The 27833-nt window shown below is 36.8% G+C and overlaps 6 protein-coding genes across 6 annotated transcripts; 4 read left to right on the forward strand and 2 right to left on the reverse strand.

Annotated features, from left to right (window-relative positions):
• Positions 1–433: 433 nt before the first annotated feature.
• Positions 434–4430, forward strand: BEWA_053090 (Ubiquitin carboxyl-terminal hydrolase family member protein; the record flags this gene model as incomplete). The annotated part of the gene is made up of 1 exon (XM_004832649.1): positions 434–4430. The coding sequence occupies exon 1, from the start codon at positions 675–677 to the stop codon at positions 4428–4430; it is 3756 nt and encodes a 1251-aa protein (XP_004832706.1). The 5' UTR covers positions 434–674.
• A 51-nt stretch (positions 4431–4481) lies between these two features.
• BEWA_053100 (4-hydroxy-3-methylbut-2-enyl diphosphate reductase LytB, putative) lies at positions 4482–5911 on the forward strand (the record flags this gene model as incomplete). Its single annotated transcript, XM_004832650.1, has 6 exons — positions 4482–4647; positions 4785–4957; positions 4993–5215; positions 5253–5592; positions 5629–5829; positions 5866–5911. The coding sequence occupies 6 exons, from the start codon at positions 4482–4484 to the stop codon at positions 5909–5911; spliced, it is 1149 nt and encodes a 382-aa protein (XP_004832707.1).
• BEWA_053110 (conserved hypothetical protein) lies at positions 5868–6969 on the reverse strand. Its single transcript, XM_004832651.1, has 5 exons — positions 6696–6969; positions 6572–6648; positions 6394–6533; positions 6096–6344; positions 5868–6051 (listed from the first exon to the last, which is right to left on the reverse strand). Exons 1-5 carry the CDS (start codon positions 6904–6906, stop codon positions 5940–5942), a joined length of 789 nt encoding a protein of 262 aa, XP_004832708.1. The 5' UTR covers positions 6907–6969; the 3' UTR covers positions 5868–5939.
• A 95-nt stretch (positions 6970–7064) lies between these two features.
• Positions 7065–9086, forward strand: BEWA_053120 (ferrodoxin reductase-like protein, putative; the record flags this gene model as incomplete). The annotated part of the gene is made up of 5 exons (XM_004832652.1): positions 7065–7399; positions 7435–8598; positions 8632–8767; positions 8803–8896; positions 8934–9086. The coding sequence occupies exons 1-5, from the start codon at positions 7120–7122 to the stop codon at positions 9084–9086; spliced, it is 1827 nt and encodes a 608-aa protein (XP_004832709.1). The 5' UTR covers positions 7065–7119.
• A 1220-nt stretch (positions 9087–10306) lies between these two features.
• On the reverse strand, positions 10307–20663 carry BEWA_053130 (conserved hypothetical protein; the record flags this gene model as incomplete). The annotated part of the gene is made up of 1 exon (XM_004832653.1): positions 10307–20663. The coding sequence occupies one exon, from the start codon at positions 20661–20663 to the stop codon at positions 10320–10322; it is 10344 nt and encodes a 3447-aa protein (XP_004832710.1). The 3' UTR covers positions 10307–10319.
• Positions 20664–21775: 1112 nt separating this feature from the next.
• On the forward strand, positions 21776–27790 carry BEWA_053140 (DEAD/DEAH box helicase domain containing protein; the record flags this gene model as incomplete). The annotated part of the gene is made up of 1 exon (XM_004832654.1): positions 21776–27790. The coding sequence occupies one exon, from the start codon at positions 21776–21778 to the stop codon at positions 27788–27790; it is 6015 nt and encodes a 2004-aa protein (XP_004832711.1).
• Between the last annotated feature and the right edge of the window lie 43 nt (positions 27791–27833).

Raw genomic sequence — 27833 nt, forward strand, 5'->3', positions numbered from 1 at the left:
TCCAGATTTACAGTTGTAGATGATATTCACAAATTTAGATCTAACCCAAGAAAATTTAGGATTTGTCACGGGAAATTGATATTTGCTTACTTTTGGCATACAGGTAGAGGAACTGGCTCAACCAGGTGTGTATGTTAATGCACTCCAACTTGGGTATATTTCTTTGCATATTGAATAAATAATACATGATTCCAATATTATAGGCTGATATATCCGTGAAATAGGAACATAATGCTGAAAGCACGAATCTTAGGGACTTTTCGGTGAAAAGGTCAATTTTTGCTCCCCGGAACGAAAATTTAAGAAGAAATATTAACTATTTGCTATAGAAATAGTGAATGTTGCAATGTGATGTAATATTCAGAAGATTATTCCACCTGAACCCAATAAAGGCTTCGTTACTTCACCTGTACGTGTTGCTTCCACGCCCTCAGCACTGTTAATTAAGTTAGTTATGCATGGTGTAATTGTAAAATATTATGCTTTAATGCACTATTGATAAAATGCGCTTTGCACTTGCGATTAGAATTTTGTATGTAAATTATTGACCTTTTAAAGTTGAGGGTAACATCATAGGCATTGAATGCTAGTTTTATAAGTTCAGGAAAAACTGGAAGTATAAAGATTTTGGTTTGCTCGATCTTCGTGTAAAATGATCATATATTGGCAGATAAATGGATAGCGTTGGGGATTCGAGTTATTTTCAGGCTCATCATATGTCCAATAATGGACAAAAAAGGACTCTATTTGCCAACAAAATCCATTCGTTTGATAAGTATACCAACTCGGATAAGATAAACACGGGGCCAGGATGGTCAAGCTACTTGGCTGAGAGATCTGGTAGGTTGTGGAATCATGTGCCCACAAAATCCTACACCGTGGAGAACAATACTTCTCCATCATATATGATGAATAACTTGGTTGAAGAACAGGAGGATTCCTACAATCCTTATATCCCATCTCCACCTAAGATAGTCTATGATGACAAGTCTCAAGATTACGGCTTTGTAGATGACAAGATTGAGAGTTGTAGCGATATATTCTCTGAGACTGATGAAGGAATAACCGTTATAACAAAGGTAAATAATACGAGTGCGAATGTTACGCAAAAGGACTCAGAACCAAAAACCATCTTAATTGAAAATTCTTATGAAGACGGCGATGCTTACAATGTAGTATTAAATGAAGAACCTGAATTTAAATTTGATAAGACAGTAGGAACTAATCTCGAACAATCAGTCAAACGAGAATCAGTGGAAACTGAGCATGTTGCCGAAACAGCTCCTACAAATCCCTTCTCATTCGACTCTGATACTTTAAATGCAAGCTCCTTTTCTAGTACAAAAAATAATGTTGATGAAGAGTCGAATGTTGGCACATCAAAATTTGAAGAGGCCGTTGAATCCACTGTACAGTTCAAGGAAAATTTTACAACAGCGCCAAACATACCCACGGAACATGACAGCTACGTGTTGACCCATGATGATAGGATTATTTCTACCCATGTGGACGACTTAAAAATATCTCACGAAAATATTTTGAATTCAAAACCCGTTGTTACAAATAAGTCAAGACCCACTGATACTTCGAATTTTACATATGCTGCCACTTCTAATATTTCAAACACAAAATTTACAAATTTTGGAATGTATTCGGATCCAAACATTTCTAGTGCAAACAATATGGAAGCAGCGTATAGATCTGGTATGGGTTATAGGGATTTTGGATATAATAGGAACATGAAGGTACAACCAGATTGTAGGTTTGATTTCAATGCACATAGGCATGATATAAATCCATTTTCACCATTCATAACAAAGTCAAACACGGTATATAACCTTAGTGAAGCTGATTCAATAAAAATGAGAACCTCAATCTTAACTGGCATGTATAATGAGGATTCTCTGGTAAAATATTTTAGAGAAGCGATTTGTATCACAAATACAGCTATGATGAAGCAAGTTGTTTCATTTTTGGTCGCGTTAATGGGAGAAAACTATAAGATTAGACCACTTTGCGTACGGCTGATGTCCTCCGCACTTACTTTCCACCCTGAAGAATTTGTAGATTCGTTTAGTTGCGAATATTTGTCGTCATTCTTCAATCCAGTTATAAACGATGAAATAGGAGGAGAATTTTTAAGGTTACTTTTATCCTATAAATCAACATTTTCAACCCCTGGAGTGATTGAGGAAAATATACCCTTATCAATGGATGAAGATGGATTTTTATTGTACAACAAAGAAGGATTGGATGATTATCACTGTGGAAAATTGGAATCGTTGGAAATGCTTAGAATATGCATGGATAGGGCTAAGGTAAAGTCCGCATTTGAACTTCCTGCATCTAGACTTCGGGATTTACTTTGCACGATTTGGTATGAAATGCCCTCAACCTGTCCAAAAATTCCATTAGCCCAGCTATGTTTTCACTGGATAAACTCTAAGGATGACACGTCTAACATGAAAGATTCAGCTTTTGCTCTGCTTCAGAGAAATAAAGAGTCTCTTGGACCACAAAGTGGCTCAAGTTGGCTTTTATCGGAGCTATTCTTGTTTATGTTGAGGAAAAAGGGGAATATTCATCCTGAGCTTGAGCATATTATAGGTCTAGTATATCCGAATGATGATTTATATCTCTCAATTCAGTCTATTGTATACAATTTCACGGAAAAGGACATGTTGGATTTATGGTGTCTCCTTTGCATCTTACCATGGTCTATAAGATCACCGGATGATCCCTTGTGCGTACTGCTTTCTACAGCTCTTAGGGTGTACTATGACATTTCTTCTCAAAGAGCACATAACTCTTATTCCAAGAATGGCGACTATAATCCCTATGGTTCGCAAGAATTCCATTTACGTGCCTCTAATAATTTTAACGATTACGGTGGTTATGAAGCAGACCCTGGTTTTCATTACTCTGTGCCAGGTGTGGATTATGGATCAAAATATACTGTGGAGTATGGTGTTGATTATACTGTAACATATCCGAGTGGTTATAACGCGAACGCAAAGCATTCAAATACATCACCGCTTGGAATTTTGGAGAATTGCTTAAGGATTTGTGTCTGCCGTTGTTCTTCGCCGATTAACGCTTTGAATGCCATATTGCAAACAATTTTGCTTATACATGTGGAGCCACACTGCATAATAACCAACCAAGTGTCTCCTCTGGTTCTCGGTAGTTTGAGTCATTTCTTGTGGAAATGCCACTTTTTATGGACAAGGATTAAGGACGGAATTCACCCTGAAACTTTATTGGGTCTTACAGAATTGTATTCAATATTGGATAAAGCAGTACCATGTCCTCCATTGTCACCTCTTCCTCATGAATCTACCAAAACATCTAGGACATTGCCTATATTCCAGAGGACTTCAACGCAGAATCAAGAAAACAGATCTTCTAGTATCCTTTCCTTGTTTATAAAAAAAGATTTGTCGAACTTTGACAGAGTTGCGGATTCGCAGGTTAAACCTGTAGAAGTTGATTGCAGATTGAGATTTGATGAACCTCAAGAACCCCAATTTACATATTTAGCTCCATGCGGGCTAAAGAATTTGGGAAACACGTGCTATTTTAATGCACTACTGCAGTCATTGTATCATACTAGATTTTTTGTGTACAATATTTTTAAGTGGGCAGCTGACGATGAAAAATCGAATAGATTCTTATCTTCTCTCCACAAACTATTTAAAAAGATGATGAAGAATAGGAAAAGACCTATAAATCCATCGGAAAGCTATGATATGATCTCGGAGCTTCTTCAAGATGGTCAGCAGGATGTAACTGAGGCAATTCGTTTCATTTCGGAGGCACTAGATTTCAACTTGGAACTGTGGAAATCAGTTTTTGCTGGACTTATAGTTAGAAGAATACAGTGTCTTAGGTGTTCATCGATATCAGATAATGAAGAAACCCTCTATGATTTTAATTTTTCATTATCAAAAACAACGAGCATTCAGGATTTATTTGAAGAATTTTGCGGGGTAGAGGTCCTCAGCGGAGAAAACAAATATTTTTGCCTAAGCTGCAACAAAGATAGAAAAGCACACATGTGGAACATTATCGCATCTCCTCCTTCACATTTGATCATAATTTTAAATAGGAACAGTTGGCATATTAGAAGTCATGACTCCCAAAAGGTATTTAAGCGTGTAAAGATTGATAACACACTGCATATCACTGGCTTTGATTACAAGTTGTATGGGTCGATAATTCACTCCGGAGACTCTACACATTCTGGTCACTATTATTTTATCGGTTGTGACAGTGAAACATTTGAAGATTGGTACAAGTTTGATGATTCTACAATCAAGAGAGCCGATGAGGAGTCAATTGACGCACTTTCTCAGGATCATACCAATACACATGTTCCCTACGTTTTGTTTTACAGGTGTTTACAAGCTCCACCTACACCAAACATTTAACACTTTAATTTTATAATGTAATACTGCATTTTCCATTCCTATCGCATTGTAATGTATTTTATATCACTAGTTTCTCTGTGTTTTACGTTTTCATTCTGGGTTCTGTATCCGATCGCGTCGTTTCGCATTAAAAGAGAATTTTACCATCATTTTAATGGGAAAGATCTGAAATATCCCAGAAGATTCACAAAGTTTCGGATAAATGGACTATATTCAGGTTTGTCTGTTATAACCTGGCCACTTTCATTCTACGGCTCATTTACACCAATCTTCCACACTGCTTTTGGTCCATGTTGTGGTTGTTTTCTTCATAATACTCTAATTTTGATGGATTAGCACATAATAACCTTATAGAATCGGAATCTTCTGCCAACCACAAGACATTGTATTTGATATCACCCAGGGGATTTTGTGAAGGTGTTAGCAGAGCTATAAAGACAGTGGAAGAAACATTGAGAATATTTGGTCCACCTATATATGTTAAGCACGAAATAGTCCACAACGAGGCTGTTTGCAACCGACTAAGGGTATACACATTTATGTAATTTCATGCGAATATCAGGCAAAAGGAGTTATATTCATCGAGGATTTGAATCTGGTTCCTGAAAATACGATCGTAGTTTACTCCGCTCACGGTGTGTCACCGGCGATTAAAGAGCTTGCCAAAAGCAGGAATTTGATAGAAATTGATGCTTCTTGTCCATTAGTCAACAAGGTTCATGTATATGTAAAGAAAAAGGCAGAAGAAGGATACAAGATCATTTTGATTGGTCACAAGGATCATCGTTAGTTAATAAAAATAATGTTAACATTACCTTTCAGAGGAAACAATTGGTACAAGTGGAGAGGCACCAGAGTCTGTAACTGTGATAGAGACCGTAGAAGATGTTGAATGTTTGAATTTTTCAGAGGGAACCAAGTTATTTTATGCAACACAAACAACCCTTAGTCTTGACGACTGCCGCGAAATAAAGGAAGCCTTGATTAAAAAATTTCCGCAGATAGAAACAATTCCCAGTGGATCAATTTGTTACGCAACAACGAATAGGCAAACTGCAATCCATAAGGCTGCCGAATTTTGTGATTTGGTGCTGATAGTTGGTAGCCAACTATCTTCGAATGCCAAGAGACTGGTAGAAGCTGCCCTTAACCGAGGTGTAAGGTTGGTTCTATACTTCCATGCGAACAATATATTCAGAGCACATTTGATTTTTAATGATGGGGAAGTTACCGAAGAATTGATTGGCTCTTGTAAAAAAATTGCACTTTCATCATCGGCATCAACTCCGGATGATTTAACCCTAAAGGTTTTGGAAAAGCTAAAATCTCCACCATTTTCATTTTCTGTCGAGGAATTCGAAGGTGCTGTAGAAAGAATACCAAAATGGAGACTTCCTAGGTATATGTGAATGTACTATTTACAAATATTTTTTAGAAATCTGGAACAGATGATTAAAGAGCATGATAGCAAGAGTGAATAGATTCCAAGAATTTATCTTATATGATACGCTAATTGAGTATGGCTGCGCGCTTTGACCAGAATTCTACCGATTCTAAATATTTTCCCCTATTGATACCTACACCACTTCCACCTTCTTCGATCATAGTGTTTCTCATCATCCTAAGACACCATTGTAAAAGTATAAAATAAAGGATAAAACCAACGTTATTGGAAGCATGGGTAATTCCTTGTCGATATTTTGGGGTTTTACCGATATTATATAGTAGTCCTTGTCATAGGAACGATCTGGAATCTTGGTATTTGTGGCTTCATTTTCCTTTATTACTTGTTCTTTAGAGTATAAAATTAAATCCAAGTATAAAGCTTCCTCGGTGTATTGTTCAACATCTGACCTTCTGAACCAGCGAGATAATACCGGTAATTCATTCGATGTGCGAGCTACGTACCCACTCCTGTGTGTTTAATTTATGTTGTTCTAGAGGAATAAACACATATACATACTTGAGGAGGTGCTCATTCTTCTCGGTAATTTCTATGGATCCGCATAGAGCCTTGGTGAAATTTTTAACAAATATGTGCTTACAAAAAGGAGCATATCCGTCTGTAAGCTTATAATCTCCAGAATCTAATATTTCTTGAACCTACATGCATGTGCACGAAATGTTGAGAAAGTCCAAACCTTGTTCATAAAGGTTTCCTTTTCACATGGTATGTGATTTACTGCCTTGTCTTCAAACTGCTTATGGCAGAACGGGTCTGCACGGTTGTTATATACACATATGATATGGTAGCTATAGATATACCTAATCCGACTGAAAACGGCACTTTGTTAGTAGAAACCATATTTGTAACGTTCGAATAAAAACGAGTGCTGCTCGAATAAGATGATTGAGAGTTTATTACGTTCGAACGGAGATACAAGGGTATATTTGAAGTTTTTAGGAACTTTATCGAAGAAAAACATGAAAGATTTATCATAAATATTACCGATGTTATCAAAGATACGTGTCTCATAATAGACTATGCATGATGTTCGGAAGAGTTGGGGATTCCACGAACTTACAGAACAAACAACTTAAAAATATGTTATATTTACATTTTATGTGCAGAAAGTTGGCTCGTATGTGAATCGCCAACATCACACAGACATAGTGCGTAGGTACCACCATTTCACTTTATATTCTCACCCTGTTACATAAAGTACTGTTATAAAGGCCAAATTAAAATATGAGACTCATAGGAAGGCGTTTTTTTGCAACTTTGAGGCTTTCTCCGGCACTCGCAAGTAGAAGAACACAATACCTATCTTCTTCCTATTTAAGTGGAAGAGGAAAGGCAGGTTCATATTCTTCTCAAGCTTTTGGTATATCAGCTTCGTTAACCTTTGCATACGCTTGCTATTCATCGCTAAAATCTCAAAGTTTCTGTGACGGCTTCGAAAAGGTTGAATTGGGTAAACTAGTCGACTTCCAGGATGGAGAATCCTATGAAGTGAAGATTCGTGGAGGTAAATTTTCATATTTACCAATAATTTTTCTTCAGGCAAGGACATGGTCCTGGTTTCCAAGGTAAGGGGGAAGTTGTACTGCACTGGATACGCTTGTCCACATTCTGCCGCTGCATTTATTAACGGTGGCCTCACAGATGAGTGCCTAGTTTGCCCCTGGCATAATGCCAAATTCAGCATCGAAGACGGTACTTGTCTTAATGGCCCATGCTTTACTGGACTGCCTACATACAAGGTTCTTGAAGAAGATGGAAAGTTGTACGCATTCTTGCCTCCTTATCCCCTTCCAGCTTCAGTGGAAATGCCAAAAGAGAAACTATCCGAGCGTGATTCTCGTGTTTTCGTAATATGCGGAGGTGGTGCCGCTGCGCATTCTGCCGCTGAAACACTGAGATCCAAGGGATTTACAGGGCGAGTATTGATCTATAGCGATGAAGTCCATCTTCCATACTACCGTCCACATTTGACAAAGTCTTTCCACGAATCGTATGACAAGGTTCCAACCGATCAAGCTTTGCGCCCACTCAGTTTTTACAAGGATAACAAAATTGAGTTTTACGGAGGTAAAGCTGTAAAAACCATAGATACCAAGAATAACCTTATCACTTTGGATGATGGTACAACCGTTAAATACGACAAAGTTCTCGTGGCTACCGGATCACTCTCTGTAAAGTTGCCAATGACTAATGGTATGACTTTGACCAATCACTTTACTGTGAGGACTGTTGATGATATGAAGCATTTGGCTGCTTCCGTTAAGCCAGACCAAGATGTCGTTATAGTTGGTGCTAATTTCATTGGCTGTGAGTTGGCTTCAGCTCTCAAGCCTTCAGGTGCTAAACTTACCGTTTTGACTAATATGGAAACACCTATGGAAAACATTATTGGAAAGCGCGCTGGTTCTGTCATAGGAAAATTACTTACAGACAACGGTGTCAAGTTTTTACCACATGCAGCCGTTAAGGAATACAAAATCAAGGGGAGCAAGATCACTGATGTAGTCTTGGGTGATGGAACTGTTCTAAAGGCTGATTGCGTCGTCGAGGGTGTTGGTGCTAAGGTGGACGCAAGTTTGCTTCCGACTGCTCAATTGGCTAAAAATGGAACCATTAGGGTAGATGAATCTTTCAGGTGTTTGGGTTGCCCAGATAATGTGTTTGCCGCTGGCGATGTTGTTTCCTATCCTTACCATCTTAACGGTTAGTTTTTTAGAGCATAAACATCCTTTTCAGGTGATGAGATATCAATTAAGCACTGGAATGTAGCTTTGCAACATGGAAGAGTGGCAGCAAGCAATATGCTTGACAAACCTGCTAAGATGACCATGGTTCCATTCTTCTGGTCCAATTTCTTCAAGAAGGGATTCAGGTACTCTATACATTTGTACTAACTTGAATTTGCAGATTTGCTGGTGTTGTCGATGGTACTGAAGAGATTCTCCATGAGGGTGACGTAGATAACCTAAAGTTTGTCACATACTACATAAAGGACAAAAACGTTAGTTTCAGCAAGTGTGTTACAAATGTTTTTTCAGATTGTTGCTATGATGACAATGGGAATGGATAAGGTCGGTGCCGCAATGACAGAGGCTTTCGACAAGAAGTGCCTTCCTTCCTATGCTGCTCTCAAGATGGGCGCCGCAAACTCTCAGCACATACTAGACTGTATGCACAAGTTACGTTCTTAGAATATATCCTCAATATACCATCTAAAACATTTAATGTTTACAAGTTTGTGTTTATTTATGTAGTATAAGCTAAACAAACGTTGGCATGAAGGAATTCTTGGGGACTTGTCATTTGGGATTGCATAGCTTCTAGTTCCTTTTCCATTTCATTGAATCTGTTACCATTATAGCCTAAGTATACGGTGATGTGTACGTGTAATGTGGTTACAGTTTGGTGATTTGCAAACGTATCCGTCTCCACCAGTGACTTCGGTGAATGGAAGGTTGTTGTTGTTTCCGGAGCCGTCGAAAATCACAATACCCCTATTTGGTTACATTACATTGTAGAAAGTACGTTACCTAATTCCGGTGTCGTTTGGATCCCTGGGAGTGATGTATGGGATAGGTATGCTTTTCTTCACGCCAATCGTCGGAGCGACAAGCACAAGTACAACTGAACATATCAACCCTAAAACCATAATACGAACATCATTAGAATTTATTTTGATGGATGTGTATTTGTATTATCTCAAGATTTGAAATTGTGGCGTGGGCAAACAACTCGACTGCCGTGCCTCCCAGAAATAGTCCCTTTAGAATTCGCAGCTACCTCGGCAATTTAATAAAATGTGCAGTTAAATGGACACAAAATTCTCTTTGACCAATAAACATTATCAAGGTTTGTCGCATAAATATTGTTTTTATAGGAATTTACAGCTTTAAGACAACTGGAGCTCTCCTTTTCTAATGTTATACAGGATGAAATACATAAGCAAACAAAGTATAGAGGTATATTGCCGCTATTTGTCCATGTCAATCGAAAATGTTGTAGCTATAGCACTGGCAATATTATTGGCAAACGCAGCAGTATCTATACATCTAATCCGCAGTTACCTATTGGTTAGGGCAGGTCTCAGTAGTGTAAGTGACATATGGCGCATTAATAACGCTATATAGTTCACATCCGGCTGGTCTATATTCAGCCTTCCGTTTTTTTGTTTCGTTGGATTCATTTACTTTTTTTCAAATTCCACATTCCGAGAAAACCTCTTTTGTGTGAAGCTGTAGGTTCAAACCTCTTTGTATCTTTCTGTTCAGCTATTTAAAGAGAATAAATTCGTCGTTGAGTGAATTCAATCTGGTATACTGCAACAAGTTCGTCCAGAATACTTGCTAAATTTGCTATTTAGGACACGTAAACTCAAATATGTTCCCTAGTAAAATGTAAATTTGTTGTATATAAACTTTTAAAAATTAGTTATATTCATCGTTGAATAGGTCAGGTCCAATTGTGACTAGTGAGGACGCCTGCTTGCGTGCATTTTCAAATGAGATAAATATTGAGTTTATCATCTCGGCATTTGAACATGGTATCTGATATTGTGATCCTTTGCATCTTATAATGACACCATGGCTAGATGCTCTACATTCATTTATATCCGATATGTGTAATTTCCATATTACTGTTGGTTTGTTTGACACTCTAGATCTACAAAGATCCACAAAATGTGTTTTTGAAGGATAAAATAAGAGTGCTAGGTGAGTAGGAGGTTGTGATTGCTTCAAAACCGTTTGGCAGTGCATAATTTTCTTTGAGAGCTTATGGCCAAGGGCGCTCTTAATTTCAGCTTCCCCTAGAGAGTATGGTTTGACTTGAGAGAATTCACCCCAAAGCATGCGTGGTTTCCTGCACGGTTCAATTGCGCATCTGTCAAATAGCAGAGATTTTGACATATTTGCTTTAATTCCCCTGGAGACCTGGGAAACTGCCTGTCCAACTTTATCAATCGGTTTTACTATTGATCCTGCTAAGCCCTTTCCAAGTCCCTTTATAAAGCCTCCCATTCCTTCTTTTTGTGCACCCTCAATTGGTTTTGTCACAATGTTTGTGAGCGACAAAAATCCTTCTCCTATACTTTTTCCAGCGGAAAAAATTCCTTCCTTTACGTTACTACAAGGTCTAGAAATTCTATCCCTCTGCCTTTTATTTATATACTCTGCATCAAATGTGAACTTTGATAAAAGACCTCCTATTCCAGTACTGACACTGTCTACTGCATCAGCAGCTAGTTCTATGGTACATTTTCCAACAGTTATCGGCAGTTTTGGAATATTTAACAGAGAACTATAACCTAAAATAGAACCAATACATGACAGAGCCGAGTGAAGATATCTATCTTTCATATGCTCATAGAACGATCTCAAAGTACTTCTAGATATAGATATGTACTCCCTTTGGAATTGCAAAGGTGCTCCCATAAGCTCAAAGTGCCTGGAAACACTCAAAATTCTCAGACCCATTCTCATGAGATCACCTAACATGTGCAATTTTTCAAGTTCAAAACTACACCATACTATCAAATTAAAGCTTTCAATATAGAGATAATCCAGAGAAATTGCACAAGGTGATTCAGGGTTTGCTTCTATTGATGATAGTCTACATCTAGACTCTTGTTCAATCCAGTCGTCAATCATCTTAAAATCTACCTTCTTACTTCTAAATACTGTGTCCATTGACTTCATACATTCTTTATACAAATTATATACACGGCTAAACAACGTATCCGAAACATCAACTTCAATATCATCAAGAGATACAAAAACCTTTTTGAGACACAAATCCTTACAACTTGCAAATGGTCTATCAATATATATTTGCAAAAATGGGCGAGGCTGATCATGCTTAGCCACCTTGCCCCTATTTACCAAAATTGTACGAGTGATATCTCCATTTTCAAAGTCAGTCTGATTGTCAATTTGAATGTCATCTATTCTAACTTCTAATCTCTGATGATCATCTTTACATAGCGCAACAGATACAAGATTAGATACTTCCATAAAGAACAATTCCTCATGCAATATTTGAGATACCACGCTCAAACCAATTTGAGACAGTTGCAATGCAATTTGTAGGCTTAGGTTTTTGCTTACAAGGTTGATCTCACCAATATATGCGTCATCTACATCCTTTATATCCTCAGAATTTATTTCTGGAACCTGCTTAAAATCAAGATACCGATCACCCAAACTATCTGACTCTCTACAAGTTTTATATTCTTCACCCTTCGGTCCTCTGCACGTTACATATTCAGAGTCATTATCCTGTGATTCAGAATAGAAGGTAGAATCCAACGAACTTTTGGAATCTTCATTATATTCTGCGCTTATAACCCGTTTTTCTATTTTTTCTGTGGGTTTAATCTCAATAGTAACGCAATCGCCTCTATTCTCTGCTGAAACATATATATGCGCGTGTGGATTGCCAGGAATTGGTATCTCCGCTTGCTTATATCTTAACGCTGGCGAACCGATATTTATTACTAGGGGTTTTTCAGGGAAAACAACAGTTTTATCAAGCCATAACAAAACTTGACAAAGCCTTGACTTATGTAAATAGGGTTGTGACCAACCAAAGTGCACAGTTTGCCCATATTTAGCAGTGAAGCAAACACTTGAAGATAATCCCGAGGAGTTACCAGGGTTCTCAGATGAAGTACTTGATATAGTGCTTTTATGGAAAGTGCGAACCATAGCTGCCTTAAGGTTTGTACAATAGTTGGTCAAAACATATCCCTTCTTATTACTTTCAGGGGGTGAAATTATGCAATATTTCGTTCCGTACTTTGGCACAATAGAGATACAAAAGACAAGAGGACGTGATCTTTTTTCTGTACGCAAAGCAATATACGTTTGACCTGCAAAAATCTCAGACGGATGAATAGGGCTGCTCCAATTAGAATCTCCAGATGGCTTGAACTCAAGAGATACGCTACTTGAGGATTCTGAAGAAATAGTTTGTGAGTGCCATGGTATTGCAATTGTAGTACCCTTTTCTACTTCAATAGGCTGAGTTCTAGCGTCCTTTCTAATAAAAATATTCTGCTTTAAATTATTTGTAACCAAATATTCAGGCATAGCGGACGTTATACGGCAAGATACATGCGATGATAGCCCAGATATATGAACCTTTTCCGTAATTAGAGAAATTGCGTGTTGTCTAGACCCATCTTCAACAGTTGCGTAGGAATAACCACCAACAGCGGGTAATCTTATACCAGCCTGTGATAGTTTTTGATCATTAATCTTCCCACCGGTTGAAAGATAAATAGTTTGTTCTTCGTCATCACTAGAAAGGAATGATAAACCATTTAAAGTCGGTCTAAAATGCTTCTTGTGAGGTTGGATTCCCAATCCAGTCCTGTCTATGAATAACCATGGTGTATTTATGATCAAACTCAGGTGTCCATGAAAAGAATTCGATGTAACAGGCAATCCTCCTGGGTAACGGATCATTTCAAGCTCCAGTGGCGCTGTGTTAGGCATAGGAACAAAAAACTTAGTTTGAGTTTCAGAAGTACCGTATATTTTCGAAATCCTATCTGACCACAAATTCCCAGATCTATCCAGCTGTAGACTACCTATCCTTGAATATTGGTTTTCAATTCTATAAGCTTTGTCTGAACCTAAATCTCCCTGCAGATTTGTTATTCTTGCAACAAAAGAAAGAGATTCATTCGGGGGTACAGAATATATGTGCATTATTGATTTTCTCTTTAGAGTTAAGGTTTCTTGAATATAACGGTTGTTTTCGGATTTTTCAAGGTGCCTTGATAAAGGTGAAAGCGATGTTCTATTATCTTGGAAATTGTGATCCTTAGCTGTGAAACGCAAGTCCAGTTCCACAGGTAGGGTGTTCATAACAGATAGAGAAGGGTATATGGTAATTTCAAATGTATCACAGTTAGCAGGTAGCAGACTTTTTTTAGAGTTTACAGAGACAACAAAGTATATGAAATTAGACTTTGACATATTCGAACAGTAACATTGGCGTACCCTAGTGCCAGAATGATGAAGTGTATCAGTTATCTTTGACCATCCACTTTTGTTTACCAGCTTAGACCAACTTTCCTTACTTCCTAAATCTGGAACAGTTCCTTTAGAATGGAAAGCATCACTTTTTCCTGATACTAATGGAGCTGGGGTGAAACTGAATATAACATGGGAAGCACCTATGAATGCCCACTCAGGAACAGAGAGAAAATGATTATTCTCCAAGTATATTGCATATCCGAAATCTTTTTGTTTATCAGAAGCAAATGAATTATCGTTTGAAAACTTTATAGTAGTTGATTCCAGAAACTCGTTGCTACTGACAGGTTTATCCAAAAGAGATATTGGTGCAGATCTGGATCTCAAGTTCGACATAAATATGGGTCGTAGATCGAGATCTAGAAAACAAAATAACAGTGGAAGTCCTGATCTGTTAAATATGCGCACAGTTGAAGTGAAAACTAGAAGTTTATGTGAAGGATGCGGTGTTTTTACTTCACATAATACGTTGTGAATGGAAAGTGCCGACTTATTTTCCATAGCCTGTTCAAGGATTTTTTCTGGATATTCATCATTTTCACCACTAGTATAGGATAATGCATCCATTAGTGGCGGTGCTAATGGTACACAGCAATTCCTAGCTAGGGGAATTTTTGAGGCACTTGTCCCATTTTCGAAGGGAGAATTATAAATACTTGGTACTGTATTAGGATTGCTATGTCTCAAGTTTTCTTTAGTTCTGCCTATGCTCCTTGTAACCATTAAGTCACGAATGATAACTTGTTTATTTTTTATTCCGAGCTTACGACTAAGAATATTAACATGAGATTCTGGAGGTCGAGCTGTAAGGTAAATACACAAATCAGACGGATTTGATTCCTTTTTCTCCTTATTTACGAGGCTATCCAACTCCATGGGTTTTGTGGTTGTAGTAACTACCTTAAGTTCACTGTATGCCTCATTTTGATTCGAACAATTTGTATCCAAGGTGAACCCATAATATTCATAACCGGTCAAATTTATGTATCTGTATGCGCTATTATCTATTCCATTATTTGAGTCATCAGATAAACTATTTGAGCTCGATTTAGATATTAATAATGGGTTAATGTAAACCAATCCCTTGTTCAAATTATCTGATAACATAGGAATGAACCACAAGAGTAATTGACACAAGCTTGGTGTTATATTTATGAGAATACTGTACATGCTACTAATCCTGACAAGATTTTTAGGAACAAATTCTTTCCATACATCTTCGGTGCCCATACGAGTTATTCGTTTACTTTTCAGACTTTTGTCATTCATAACATTCTTAGTAAACTCGAAATCAAAATTAAACTTCTCTAGACATGGCTCCCAATCACCAATTGCAGCATTGAAATAGTCTAGCTTACAAGAACATCTTATTATGTTATATCTCTTTTCTATGGGTAGATTCAAATATTCAATTTTTTCACTTGATAGGTTCATCTTCATCATAGGAACGAGTGCCTTACGCATATCATCAAAGAAAGTTACTTTTATCCCCTTAACCTTGAAGGAAAGTGACAAGAACTTCCCAGATGCCCCAGTATCTTCTATTATTTGATTATTTATCAATTTCACAGGCATAACAGAAGGGCCATCGGTAAACATCGATGTAGTAGCAGCTATTAGAATACTTAAATCTCTGGTGTACAGGGTTAGTGCGGCTGGAGGCATCGTAAACTCAAAGAACATCTTTGAGGTTAATACATCAGATACGTATTGGCCATTGCCAAAAGCCTCAAGATTTCTGCATAAGATCTGACGTCTATCTTCAAGGGGATAAACCCTAGAGAGTTCACAATCCAAAATATCTAGTTTTACAAATTTGTACAAACTACCAGTAACAGTCATCACAAGCATGAAGTCAGAAGATAGCTCTAGCTGTGGATAAATTTCCGAATTCATCTTTGAGAAAGCAATAAACTTTCCATTATTAACAATTAAATTTAGTGTGTAAACCTTTTCATTAGAGGATGATTGGGGATTCACAGTAATACTTTCTTTCTTTGGAAAGCGTGATAATGAACTTTTACCATAAGAGAGTGAAAAATAGCGGACAATATCCATAAAAAATACAAATAAGAGTGAGATCGCAGCATTGGATATAGTACAATCAATAGTATTTTGCAAAGTCTCACTGTTTACAACACACTTTATACTATACAAATCAGATGATACATTTGAAAAGAAATCATGTCCCGTATTTTGTCTATATTGCTTTAACCAGCTATACAATAGTCCATCCACAGATGGTTCCAGCACATTAGCAGGCTTGCCTACTTTTAATGCAGGTTCGCCTTTAACCGAACAATCAAGTAACCTACGATGTGTATTTATTGAGTTTATCCTTTTGTCATCTATAATGAGATTTTTGCTGCAGAACCCAAATTGGAAACAAGATGTCATATTCACGCTATTTGAAGCGTAGTCAAGACAAACTGTAATGTGGTCAAATTGGAAATCGGCTAGTGGCATGGAATTATATGCCAAAGAATTAAACTGAAACCTTTTTAGTGTAATTCTTATACAGTATCTTGATTCTGTTTTAGTAGGTTGCGTATCTGGAGCGTTACTAGTGGGTTTGCTTCTAACACCGCAGATGTTTTCACTAAATACATCAATCAAAAATGTTAGTTGTTTTCTACTCAATTTTAAAACCCAATCATCAGAATCTATACCAATCTCAAGCATTTCTCCACCCCTAGTACAAACTGCTAAATCGGTGGAGTCTAATATTTTCCCAGTAACGCTGTCTGTTCCATTATCTTGCTCAACAATAAGAGCCCTAGTTCCAAACATCTTTAGAAACATTGTAGATTTCAAGGACTCATCAGATCTATGAGTATAACCATTATTGAACTGGAGATGCCCCAACTCAAGTAGTAGGTAGGAGCCAAAGTACCAAGTATCTACCTTATCAAAAATCTTGTTCAACAGGTCATACGCATCATGAAACTCACTATTTATTGGAATGTGTTTGTTTTTAGGTTTATTTACCATATCTATAATATTAGGAAGCATTGGACCAGGAGGGATTGTTGAATCATCGTACATGAATTGATCCTCCTGATTGACGCTTTGATAGTCAACAGATTCCATGGTTTTAAGATTTGCTGATAGAATAGCTTTATTCTCTGGAATTATGAAGCATGGGGATGTAACCGAAAAGTTGAAGAGCATATAAGTAGAAGCAGCTGTTTCAACCACCTTGTGGTATGATTTTGAGATAAACACACTTAAAATACCATCATCAAGATAATTCATAAGTCTATTAATATCCTGTTGGAAGTAAACAAAAATTATGCGTTCAAAGCCTCCATTCAAACACATGGAATATGGAACTTGTAATCGAGTACTATTGTAACACTTTAAGACAAATTTAAGAAGAGGATGCTCAGCCTGTTGTTCAGGGTTCACTGTATGTGATAAGATACATCTACCACCAAACATCAATTTACCTGTCCCGACTTCCACCTTTACAATTGATTCATTGTCAAATTTAGAAATTCTATAATTTATTCCACTAGTACTTAAACGAGCTATAGGTTCATTTTTCTTGGTCCAAAATACAATAGCTGCACCTTTAATGCTAATATTTACATGTGTATCCGCAGGCATATTCATCTTTTCTGAATATAAAGGAGGAAGCTCTGTTCCCAGATGAACATCTGTTATCCCTACTCCAGCATTCCAAGATTCATTATTGCTATTATCAGCACTAGCTCCAGTAATACCCAACCTCTGTTTAAAAGTTTGCAATGTGCCAGTAACAGCAGCTACAGCAGAATCTGGCAGGAATGAAAAACTTTTCTGGTCAATACCGCCTTTAAGTTTGTGCATACTATTTTTTATCCCTCCTGTGATTATATTTTTATATTCTTGGAATGCCTCCACCATAACGTTTATACTTTTATACTGCCAATTCCCTTCCATTTCTATTAGAGAAAGATTTATAGTTTTAGAGCCAATCCCAGAGCTAAAATCTGTTATAATTTCAATTTCCAAAGATTTAATATTTTCTTCCAACGCATCTACAAACTCAGAATCATCATCTGAAACATTTCCATCCTTCCTTCCAGATGGTAAAAATTCTGTATTTGTAAAAAAAAGCGGCATATCCACTGAAGGATTGGATATCATAATATGTTCCAATCCCAAGAGCACAGAGGACTTAGTTGGTGCGGTTTCCAACTTGAAAGAAGAGTTATACATTTCTAATTTAAAAACTTCACATAAGTCCATATTAGATACAGAGAATCCTGAGTGCTGAATGAGTATATTTGCGTGTATCCTATAATTCCACAAGCTGTCACTAAATGAAGTATTGGCTCTCGAGTTTATCTCAACTCGTTTGTTATTTTCTATCCTCACTGTTTCTTTGGCTTGTATTATAGTCTGTATTAATTCGTTTGGTATTTCAAACAAGGTCGCAGTAGCAAGGGGTGTTACCTGCACAAAAACCTCCTCGAACAGCACATCTAGGGAAAGAGTTTCAATATTTGAATTCCAATCGAAATGTATTTTCATAGGTAAGGGTCTAAGGAAGTCGAATCTTTCTCCTTCGTTATGCAAATGATGTCGGCAGGATATTTGGGTTTCTTTAAGTTCAATAGTACCATTTATATTAGAAAGAAGACATGGACCATTAGACTTTAATATAAGTGTTCCAAAGTGTATATCTATTCTGTCGTATGTTCCGGAGTAGAGAAGGAGAATTGGGGCTGAAAACTTTACATCAAAAGATAGCAATGATGGGAGATGTTGCGCAGCATTATACAATGGTTTCTCTACACTTAAAATTTCATCTTCGATAACAGCATCAATATTTGCAGAAACATTTGATAGATGATCAGAGATAGCAGAATGTTCACGTGTTGTAGCATGAATAACTTGTGGAGGTTGGAAGTAGCTAAAAAATTCGAATAAAACCGGGATCACGCTAGGTATTAGGTTTGTTTCAAGTGGTTTTAATTCCCCGTTAATCACCAATATATTCCCTTTATTTGTCATTTCATGTGAAACTCGTAAACTCATGGACGATTTTTCGTTACTCATATGATCATCTCTGCATGATTCTAGCTCTCTACAAGTCTCATTTGCGGGTGAAGATGGTGTATTATTAGAAATGAATGCCATCAACTTGGTTTCCCGGAAGATGACGTCAAATGAATCCAAATTTATATCAAAGTAACCTTCGTAAGTGTCTTTATCATTTACATCAACTACGGAATGAAAGAATAGCCTAAATTGCAAATTTTCCATATCCAATAGCAATATATCCCTAGAGTCTACCTTATTTCTGCTAGCATCAATGGTAAATTGAAACCGTGGAAGCATACACTCAAAATAATAAGAACTTGTAGCTAAACTATCTTCAAAACGATCATCCAAACTCATAGTTTCTTTTATCATGTTTACTTCCTCCTCTGTAAGTACCAACCCACCTGGTAAGTTCTCAATGGAAGAACTTTCCGAATCTATGCCATCTTTTTCTTTACTTTGCCTATCAACCACGCTAGTGACCACTCCTCTCATCCATCTAAACCAGGATTCCTGTTTTGCTCCATTTTTCCTGGTGTCTGTTTTGGCATTCTTTTGATTAGAACAAGCGAACTTCCACCGGGCTATATATCTAGCTGGTATTACATCAATTAATGTTTGCAATCTTTCTTCCTCATGTGGCAATAAACCATCCCCGGTTTTATCCAAATAATTTTGTGATTTGGTATATAACTTTATGAATTCTGCTTTAGTAGTCCCCTTAATGGAGTCAGCATCCAATGCAACTGTATCTGCCTTTTGCATAAGTATCCTCTTACACCTTTTAGTTTCTAACTGCATATCAACCCACATTTTCGTAAATGTGCGTAGACAATCTTGTGTCAACATAATATGTAATGGTTCAGTTGGATCCACGTCAATATTCGTTGTGTTCCTTGATCCAATACATAAAGATGCATATACAGACTTATTTTTGGGGTTCACAGCTAATAATAGGGTGAAGGAAAGAGGTTCTAAGAGAGTGAATGTCGATTCATCTTGCGTATTCAAATTATGATCATTATCTAAATTTCCTGTAAAATTATTGTTTAGACCATTCGCTTCGTAAATAGAGAATCCTAAAAGGGAGCAAACATGTGTGATATTTTCTTCTTTGATATTATCATTGGTCTCAATTTTAAGGGGTTTGTTACTTTCTTCTACTTGGGATTTCCTAAGAAATATTGATTCAATTTTGAAGACGAATGAACTATTTTCATCAAATAATTGCACATTTATGTTTGTGAAGTCTATCTGTATGTTGTTTAGTATTTTTTGCGAAAGTCTGATAAAATATGACGAGTTCACTTTTCCGGGTGTTTTCAAATTTGCTGATTCAAAATACTCCTGTTCTAGCAGTGCAATCATGTTGCTCTTGTTTTTTCTAAGATTGGATAGGATTTCTTCATCAGTTTTATCATTTTCCCTGTTATCTATAACGATATGGACAGAATCAACTACAATGTTTATAGGAGTACTTCCTAGACTAGCCCATGGTATCTTTATGCTCATCCTACCAATTGTTCCAGACACCGCATGGAACGGTAATGCCAATTTTGATGATATATCATCTTTAAGTTTCAAATTTTCCAGTATAATGTTCCCAGACCATACTGCCAGCTGAAGGTTTTGTGTGATCCCATCGACATATGGAGCCAGATAGGTATCCAACAACCGTTTTACCAATCCTTCAAACATTTTATTTGCGATAATTCAGATTATGGTAGGAAACTATATGGCTGGAGCTGTCATCTTAGTGAAGAAACTTCATTTATAAAACTAGAAATTTTTACTACCATTACATAATCACTGAGCCAAAAACTTGTAAGCATTTCAAATGCTAAAAATATATTATTACACACCTTGAAAATGAGAAGACAAGGCGAATGATAAAAATATAGTACAGTGCTAAACTCGAGAAAAGATATTGTTACGGACGCAACAAAGTCAAAAAATAAACACTTGTATTTATAACATTGAAAAAATCAAATATTCCAGAGAAGCGATGGTTCTACTGGAGAGAAAAAGGGACTGGAGACCCTACATGGAGCAGAGAAAAGAATCATGAAACCTTCATCATACTCCCACACATTGGCACACATATGAGCGATATAACAGACACAGGTGAGATCTATTGTTATGTGGATGTTACTAAATATATTATGCTTCCGTAGGTTAATAAATGGTATACAAGGAATACGGTGGTAGAGTGCAGATTTACGGATGTGTTCGCGCAACATTCCTATAGATAAAGAGTTAAACTGGAAATAGTTTATAGAAGCGAGAATTTGCATGTTTTAGTGGTTGTTACTCGCTGGATTCACTAAATTGTGCTCTACGTTAACATCAGCGGATTATCTCCCTATTTGTGTAAATAATCTTCCTATTATTAGTAATAAGGAAATTTTACTCCTATAATTTATTAATGTGTTCCATTAATGGCCTCCAAAGCAATGTTGTTAAGCATGGGGGCATTATCCAGAGTTGCAAAGGAAGCGGGTTTCAGATTCTAGGATCGCTCAAAAAATAACCAAAATGATGTTGTAATAACAAATAATTATACATAGATCTCTTGGAGCTTAGATCTACGCTCTATAATTATTTTTTTGTTATACGTTATTTCAAACAAAATATAGTCACCAAGACTTGAATTTTCATATACACCATTTTGTTTAGTGTGTATAATCGGGGTTTTAAAGCAGTGACTTGCTTAAACCTTGGGTAGAGGACCTTATTTTGGATCTTACAGATGATTTGTCCTGCCGACGTTTCTCCAGAAATGATAAAGGGTAACGTTTTGGTTCACTAGGATGGCTGATGATTTGAATATATATCCTTCCAAGGGTTTTACAACCTCTGACGACTTTTCACTGGACTCTAATTCTGGTTTAAAGAGTGCAAAGGGAATAGATAGATTGGATTCTGTTAGGGACAAAGTAGATGATGTCTCTACAGCTAGGGCAGCTTTGGATAATATAGAAGCAGGTTCATTTGGTGTAACGAATCCGTCAACGGTTAATGCAATAATAGAAAATAAAGAGTATTCTCCAAAAACCAGATTGACGCTATGGCACGCTTTGTCACCAACCGACTATATGGATTTGTTCACATCAGTTGGTGTTAGTAATACTTCTTGCCTAATTAGTGCTGAATCACTTATTGTTTATGTTTGCTGCATAGCGGAGAAGGAGGGTTACTCGCTATTGGATCTTGCTTCATCTTCACAAACACTGCAATTTATTTACAGAGTTGAAAAATTCCTAAAGAGTTTTTCCGATTTTGGTGCGACCTTTAACTTAGTATTTTTTGACGTCTTTGAAAAGATTTTTTCACCGTCATTTGTTACATCGGATGAATCTGATGATGAGAAATTTTTTGATGGATACCTTCTTTTGAGGAGTATACTGCTTTCTCACGCCAAATTAAACAATATACATCATACGCAATATAACGATTGGTTCACTGATAAGAGATGGTTTACTTATCTGGCTGAAAATGAGCCAACTTGCATATTTATAGAAGATGGCTCATCATTTTTTTATATTTATAACCAGATATATGAACTGGTAAATAGCCCAGGAAAAAAAGGTACCAAAGCGAATAGCGGAAACCTTAACATATATGCTGAGTATTTGTCGCTACAGTCTAAAATAGACAGATATTCCAACGCAGTTCAGACTCTAATATCATTGTGTTTGTCACATAACTTATCAGTCGTTTACCTGTTTGACATTGGTAAACATTCGCATGATTTTCAAGCATTTATTTCTTTCGCATCCAGTACGAATATTTCTCCCTCATTACATGAAGAGGTCTCAGGACTGTTCATAAAAGAGTATCGATTGCATGATGCATCAAGCCCATCTAATGCAGTTGTTGTTGAACTATTAAAGACATTAACTGAGTTTTCCATTGAGAATCCAGGTCTACGTGATCTAATTGCATGCAATTACATTTTGCAGTTGAAGCAAATGTTTTCTGAAATTGACACAAGTACTTTGGATGACGAGCTCCTTCTAAATGTAAACAGTTTTCTGCTGACTTTCAAGGTGTTTCTTCTTCACAACTATTTGGTGGATATTTTGCCATTAAAAGATCGTTCAACTAAGCCTGTAGATACTAGTGATTGGGAATTCTTTCAGTTAAATGTGGCTGCATCTTTGGATTTTATGTCTTCTATCACAATTCCCATCTTGAACGATGTTTCAAAGACGGATTATTCGATTAAAAATTGCAGTAGAGATATTTGCGATTTGTTTGATGGAAATCTCTTTGTAACAATACTTTATTTTATCATTACTTATGGTAAGGATAATGGAGACGTTGTGGATGGAACATTTCTGTCACTACCTGCCCATGTAACAGATTCCTTTAACAAATTTTGTTCCTATTTAAGTTTGGGCGGTCCTTCTACATTTTATCCAATTGATCTCTCCTGTTTTAAAAATTTTGGAATATATGATATTTTGGATCGTAAAGATGTCGCTGAACCTCAGGGTGCACATAAAGTAAAATTGGTGAAACTAAATAACCCATTTATAAATCTATTTTTTAATATGAAGAATCTTGATGAAAGTTCAGTCGAATGGCATGCCCCAAAGAATGATAATTTACTCTTTTCTTTCGATAAACTGGGCTGGCGTGATCCCTCTAGTATATCGGAACGGATTGAATCAATTGATTTTCATTTACACTCCGATGTAAAAGAAAAACAAGCAGATTTTCACAAGAGTTCTTTCAGTCAAAGGCGTAGTTTACAGCACCAGACAACCTTTTCCTTTCTTCTTTCAAAATATCTCGGATCACAAAACCTTCATCATCCTATAATAACTAAACTTGAACATCATTGGTTGGATGTAAAACTTCAAAATCTGTTAAGCCTATCTGATAACACAACACAAGCTTCATCACAAACTACTACAGCAGGATCTAGTAGCAAAGCAAAATTACAAAAATCTAAGGAAAAGGCAAAAAAAGTATCTGCAAAGGCTGAACAATTACGCCAGAAACATAACGAGGCACAGGAAAGTAAAAAGATAGAGAGCGATACAAATGTTTTGTCAAGACTAGAAGCTCGTTTGCCATCTCTATTTTCGAATGAAAACAGCTTTGAAAAAATAAATGAGAATATACTCGATTTTACGGATGGACAAAATAGACAGGTGGATTTAATATACGATTTTAAATGGGTAAAAAGTGTTATATCTACAAAGCAGGTACAGCTACAGTTCTTATTTAGGATGATTGAGTGTCTACATACAGCTTTCAATGGATATAGACTGAAGATAATAAGATCCAAATCAGAAAGAAGTGGACTAAGGAAAATGATATGCTTGACAAGTAGATTGATTTTAGTCTGCTTTAATGAATATAAACAACTGGCTACTTCAGAACATATTACTCTTTTGCAAACGTTCCTCATGAAATTGGGCATGGATAATTTTGCTAAAAATATGTTTGATCAGTGGGTATTGGTACAAAAGGATGATTCACAAAAGGCACCTGAAAAGGATAAAAAGTCAAAGAGTCGTTCTTCTAAGGCTAACAATGATCTGTCTAAATTCAGGGTTGACAAAGTTGAGAGATATGATTTTGCAATACCCGTGGGTAAGGAAGCTGAATTTCAACTTGCATACATGGGTGATCTAATGGAACGCACATTGGGTTCGACTACAGATCCTCGTGTTTTATTTAAACCAGATGCATGGCAACGTGTTTTGTTAGATGTAGTTGATGCAAGAGAATCTGCTTTGGTGGTAGCTCCCACGTCAACCGGAAAGACTTACATTTGCTATTATGCTATGGAACAAGTCCTACGTTTGGATGATGATGGTATTGTTATTTATGTTTCTCCAAATAATGCTCTAGCATTGCAAGTAACATACGAAGTTACTGCCAGATTTGCATCAAAAACATATGGAACGTCTTCGTCATGTGCTTCTGTACTTAGTGCTTCGTTTTTAGAAAAGTTTCATGATCCAAAATGGAACAGTGCACAGATCTTGATAACGGTTCCTTCTATACTGGAGAAATTGTTGATTGCTATGCGTAGTTCTGAGCGCAATTTTATGAAACGCATAGAATATATAATTTTTGATGAAATCCACTGTATTTCTGATAAAGAAATGGGTCCATTTTTGGAAAGAACATTGCATCTATCTCCATGTCCATTCTTGGCTTTATCTGCTACCGTAGGAAATCCTCTACAATTCCACCAATGGTTATCTCAGATTGAAAAAACAAGGCGTGGTTTCCCAGATCCTGTCGTCCACTACATATCATTTGATGAGCGCTTCTCTGATCTAAAGTTGGAACTATATAACGATAAATCGTTTACACCATTAAATCCGGCATCATGTTTATCATATTATAATATTACAACTTCTGGGTTCCCCTCAGATTTATTTTTACCTCCAAAAGATTGCTACATCTTTATTTCATCCATAATGGCTATTTCCAAAGGATATGCTAGGGATTTCGAGTATTTGATACCGTCTAATTACTTTGACGGATGTACACTGATTACAAAGCGTCAGTACCGCTATTACTTGGCAACACTTAAACATGAAGTTTCACTCCAAATACAGAAGGGGGCCATAACGGAAGAAGACTTTTCGTATATTATATCAACAATCAACTCTTTCAATGTTAGCAAAGAATTTGATGAAGATAATATATATAAACTATATCCTTTATTGCATGTAGAACCTGCATCTGGATTATCCCCTTCCCCGCTAAGTCTATTGTGCAATGCACAGCATGATTACTTGATGGCCAATGAATTTTTGCAAATGTTGAATAACCTTGAGCAGAAAAAGAGACTTCCTTGTCTAGTATTTATTTTTGATCGTAATCATATGAATCACGTTTTAATGAGCACTGTTCAACTGTTGCGTAGGAAACAATGGGAAAAGTACTATGGCACACCAGAGGCAGCAGCAGCTACCAAGTTACAGAATAAACAGAGACAGGATAGGTACCAAATGTTGATGCGCCAGTATGAAGCTGAGCGCAAAATGAGGGGTGCCTCAAGAGAACAAAAGGAAGAGTTGGGCTTAACAGGTTCTGTCGGAGAAACCATGGAAATGCCAGAAGAGCCCGTGGATGTTGCAGAAGATTATGATCCAGAGTTTAACTTTTACAACCGCAAGATCTATGTGAACTATACCGATGAAGTAGAAAAGTTTATAAACATAGCGGCAATGTCCATAGCAAATAGGCGTGGAGCAGACTTATTTATAGAGGGACTTAGACGTGGTATAGGTATTCATCATGAAGGTTTACCTCATAAGTTTACAATGTTGACTGAAACTTTACTCCGCTTGGGTTTCCTAAATGTAATCATATCTAGCAAAAGTCTAGCCTTTGGAATTAATGTCCCATGTAAAAGTGTTGTATTCGCTGGAGATAATTACGAATTAACACCCCTCATGTTTAAACAAATGAGTGGTCGTTGTGGACGTCGCGGCTTTGATTTAAGTGGTCACGTTGTTTTCTGGTGCATTCCTCAAAAGAGAATAAAGCAGCTTTTGTTGGCTCAACTTTCGAATTTAACTGGATCATTGTCAACAACACCAACTACAGTCTTATCATCTCTTTCTGCATTTAATTCACTGATAATTGCTGCTAATTCGAGAACAGCTGCTCCATTGAATACGAGTAAGGCCAGTTCTGCTGACGCTCGCGTAAGGATGACGGAGATTCTATCAAAGTCAAGGGAAGCGGTAATAGAACCTAAGATAATAGCAAAGAGACTTTCTTCGATATTTTTGAAGCCTCTACAAGCGCAATTTTCTACGGGCAAAGACTCTTTATTTGATAAGATAAAGTACAGAATATCTGCTGAAATATTGGTAGATCTAGGGTTGATCGACTCTCAGGGATTGGTAAAAGGATGTTGCGAACTTTCTATAATAACCAGAGAGATGCATCCATCAAACCTGTTCTTGTCCTCGATTACCCAAACTGGAACTTTGCACAAATTACTTGAAGGTGCAAGTGATTCTCCATATACATTTTTACAAAATATGGCGCATATCATACATAGGAAAACAGAGATGGGATCTGTTTTGTTGTTACGTAGGATTTTGTCTCCGGGAATTAGGGTTGGGTCAAAACTTATGCCGCCGCTTTCATCGAATATTGATGTGGAAGACATACCAAACACTTATGATGTTGCATTTCCAGATTCATTCCCATTGCTACCGGAATCTACATCTCTAAAAGAACTGGTATCCGAATATAATTCAATGGTTTTGGATATAGTAACAAAATATATCTCATTGTTAAAGGCTGTACCTCTAGAATTGCCCCTCACTAGCGTATCCTTCGATCTAGGATCAGGTACTGATGAAAACTCATGGTTCCATGACAACTATAAAAAGAGATACAATCACAGTAGCTATAGGGCACCATTTGTAGCTATTGGTGGTAAGGGTAACCAATCATTTGGTTGGGCCCATGAACTATGGCTTTGTTCCAACAGTGCGGAAGAGATTACTGTAGATATGATTCCCACCCTGGAATCTAACAGTGTTACGATTACCCAATTAGATGCAAAGTATAATGTAATAAAATCCTTTGACGTAAAAATGGATAATTCTTACATTTGTGATTACTGGACACACGGACGATTCTCCTGTTTGAGAGATTCAAACGGTCTAGGACAGTATGGCTGGTACTACCTAAAGAGGTTAATTACATTCCTTCATCACTTCAAATATGTTACTAAAACATATACAAACAGTCTTTTAATCGCCGATCCTGTTCACGAAGCGATATTGCAGTCACTTGCCAGACTAGAACCAATGTTCAACAGAATTTAAAACATTTTCGTATGTGATATATGCCTTGTATATTCACAGGTTG

This window comes from Theileria equi, assembly GCF_000342415.1.
Source record: "Theileria equi strain WA chromosome 4 map unlocalized gcontig_1105316255039, whole genome shotgun sequence".
In the NCBI taxonomy this organism is placed as follows: Eukaryota; Apicomplexa; class Aconoidasida; order Piroplasmida; family Theileriidae; genus Theileria; species Theileria equi.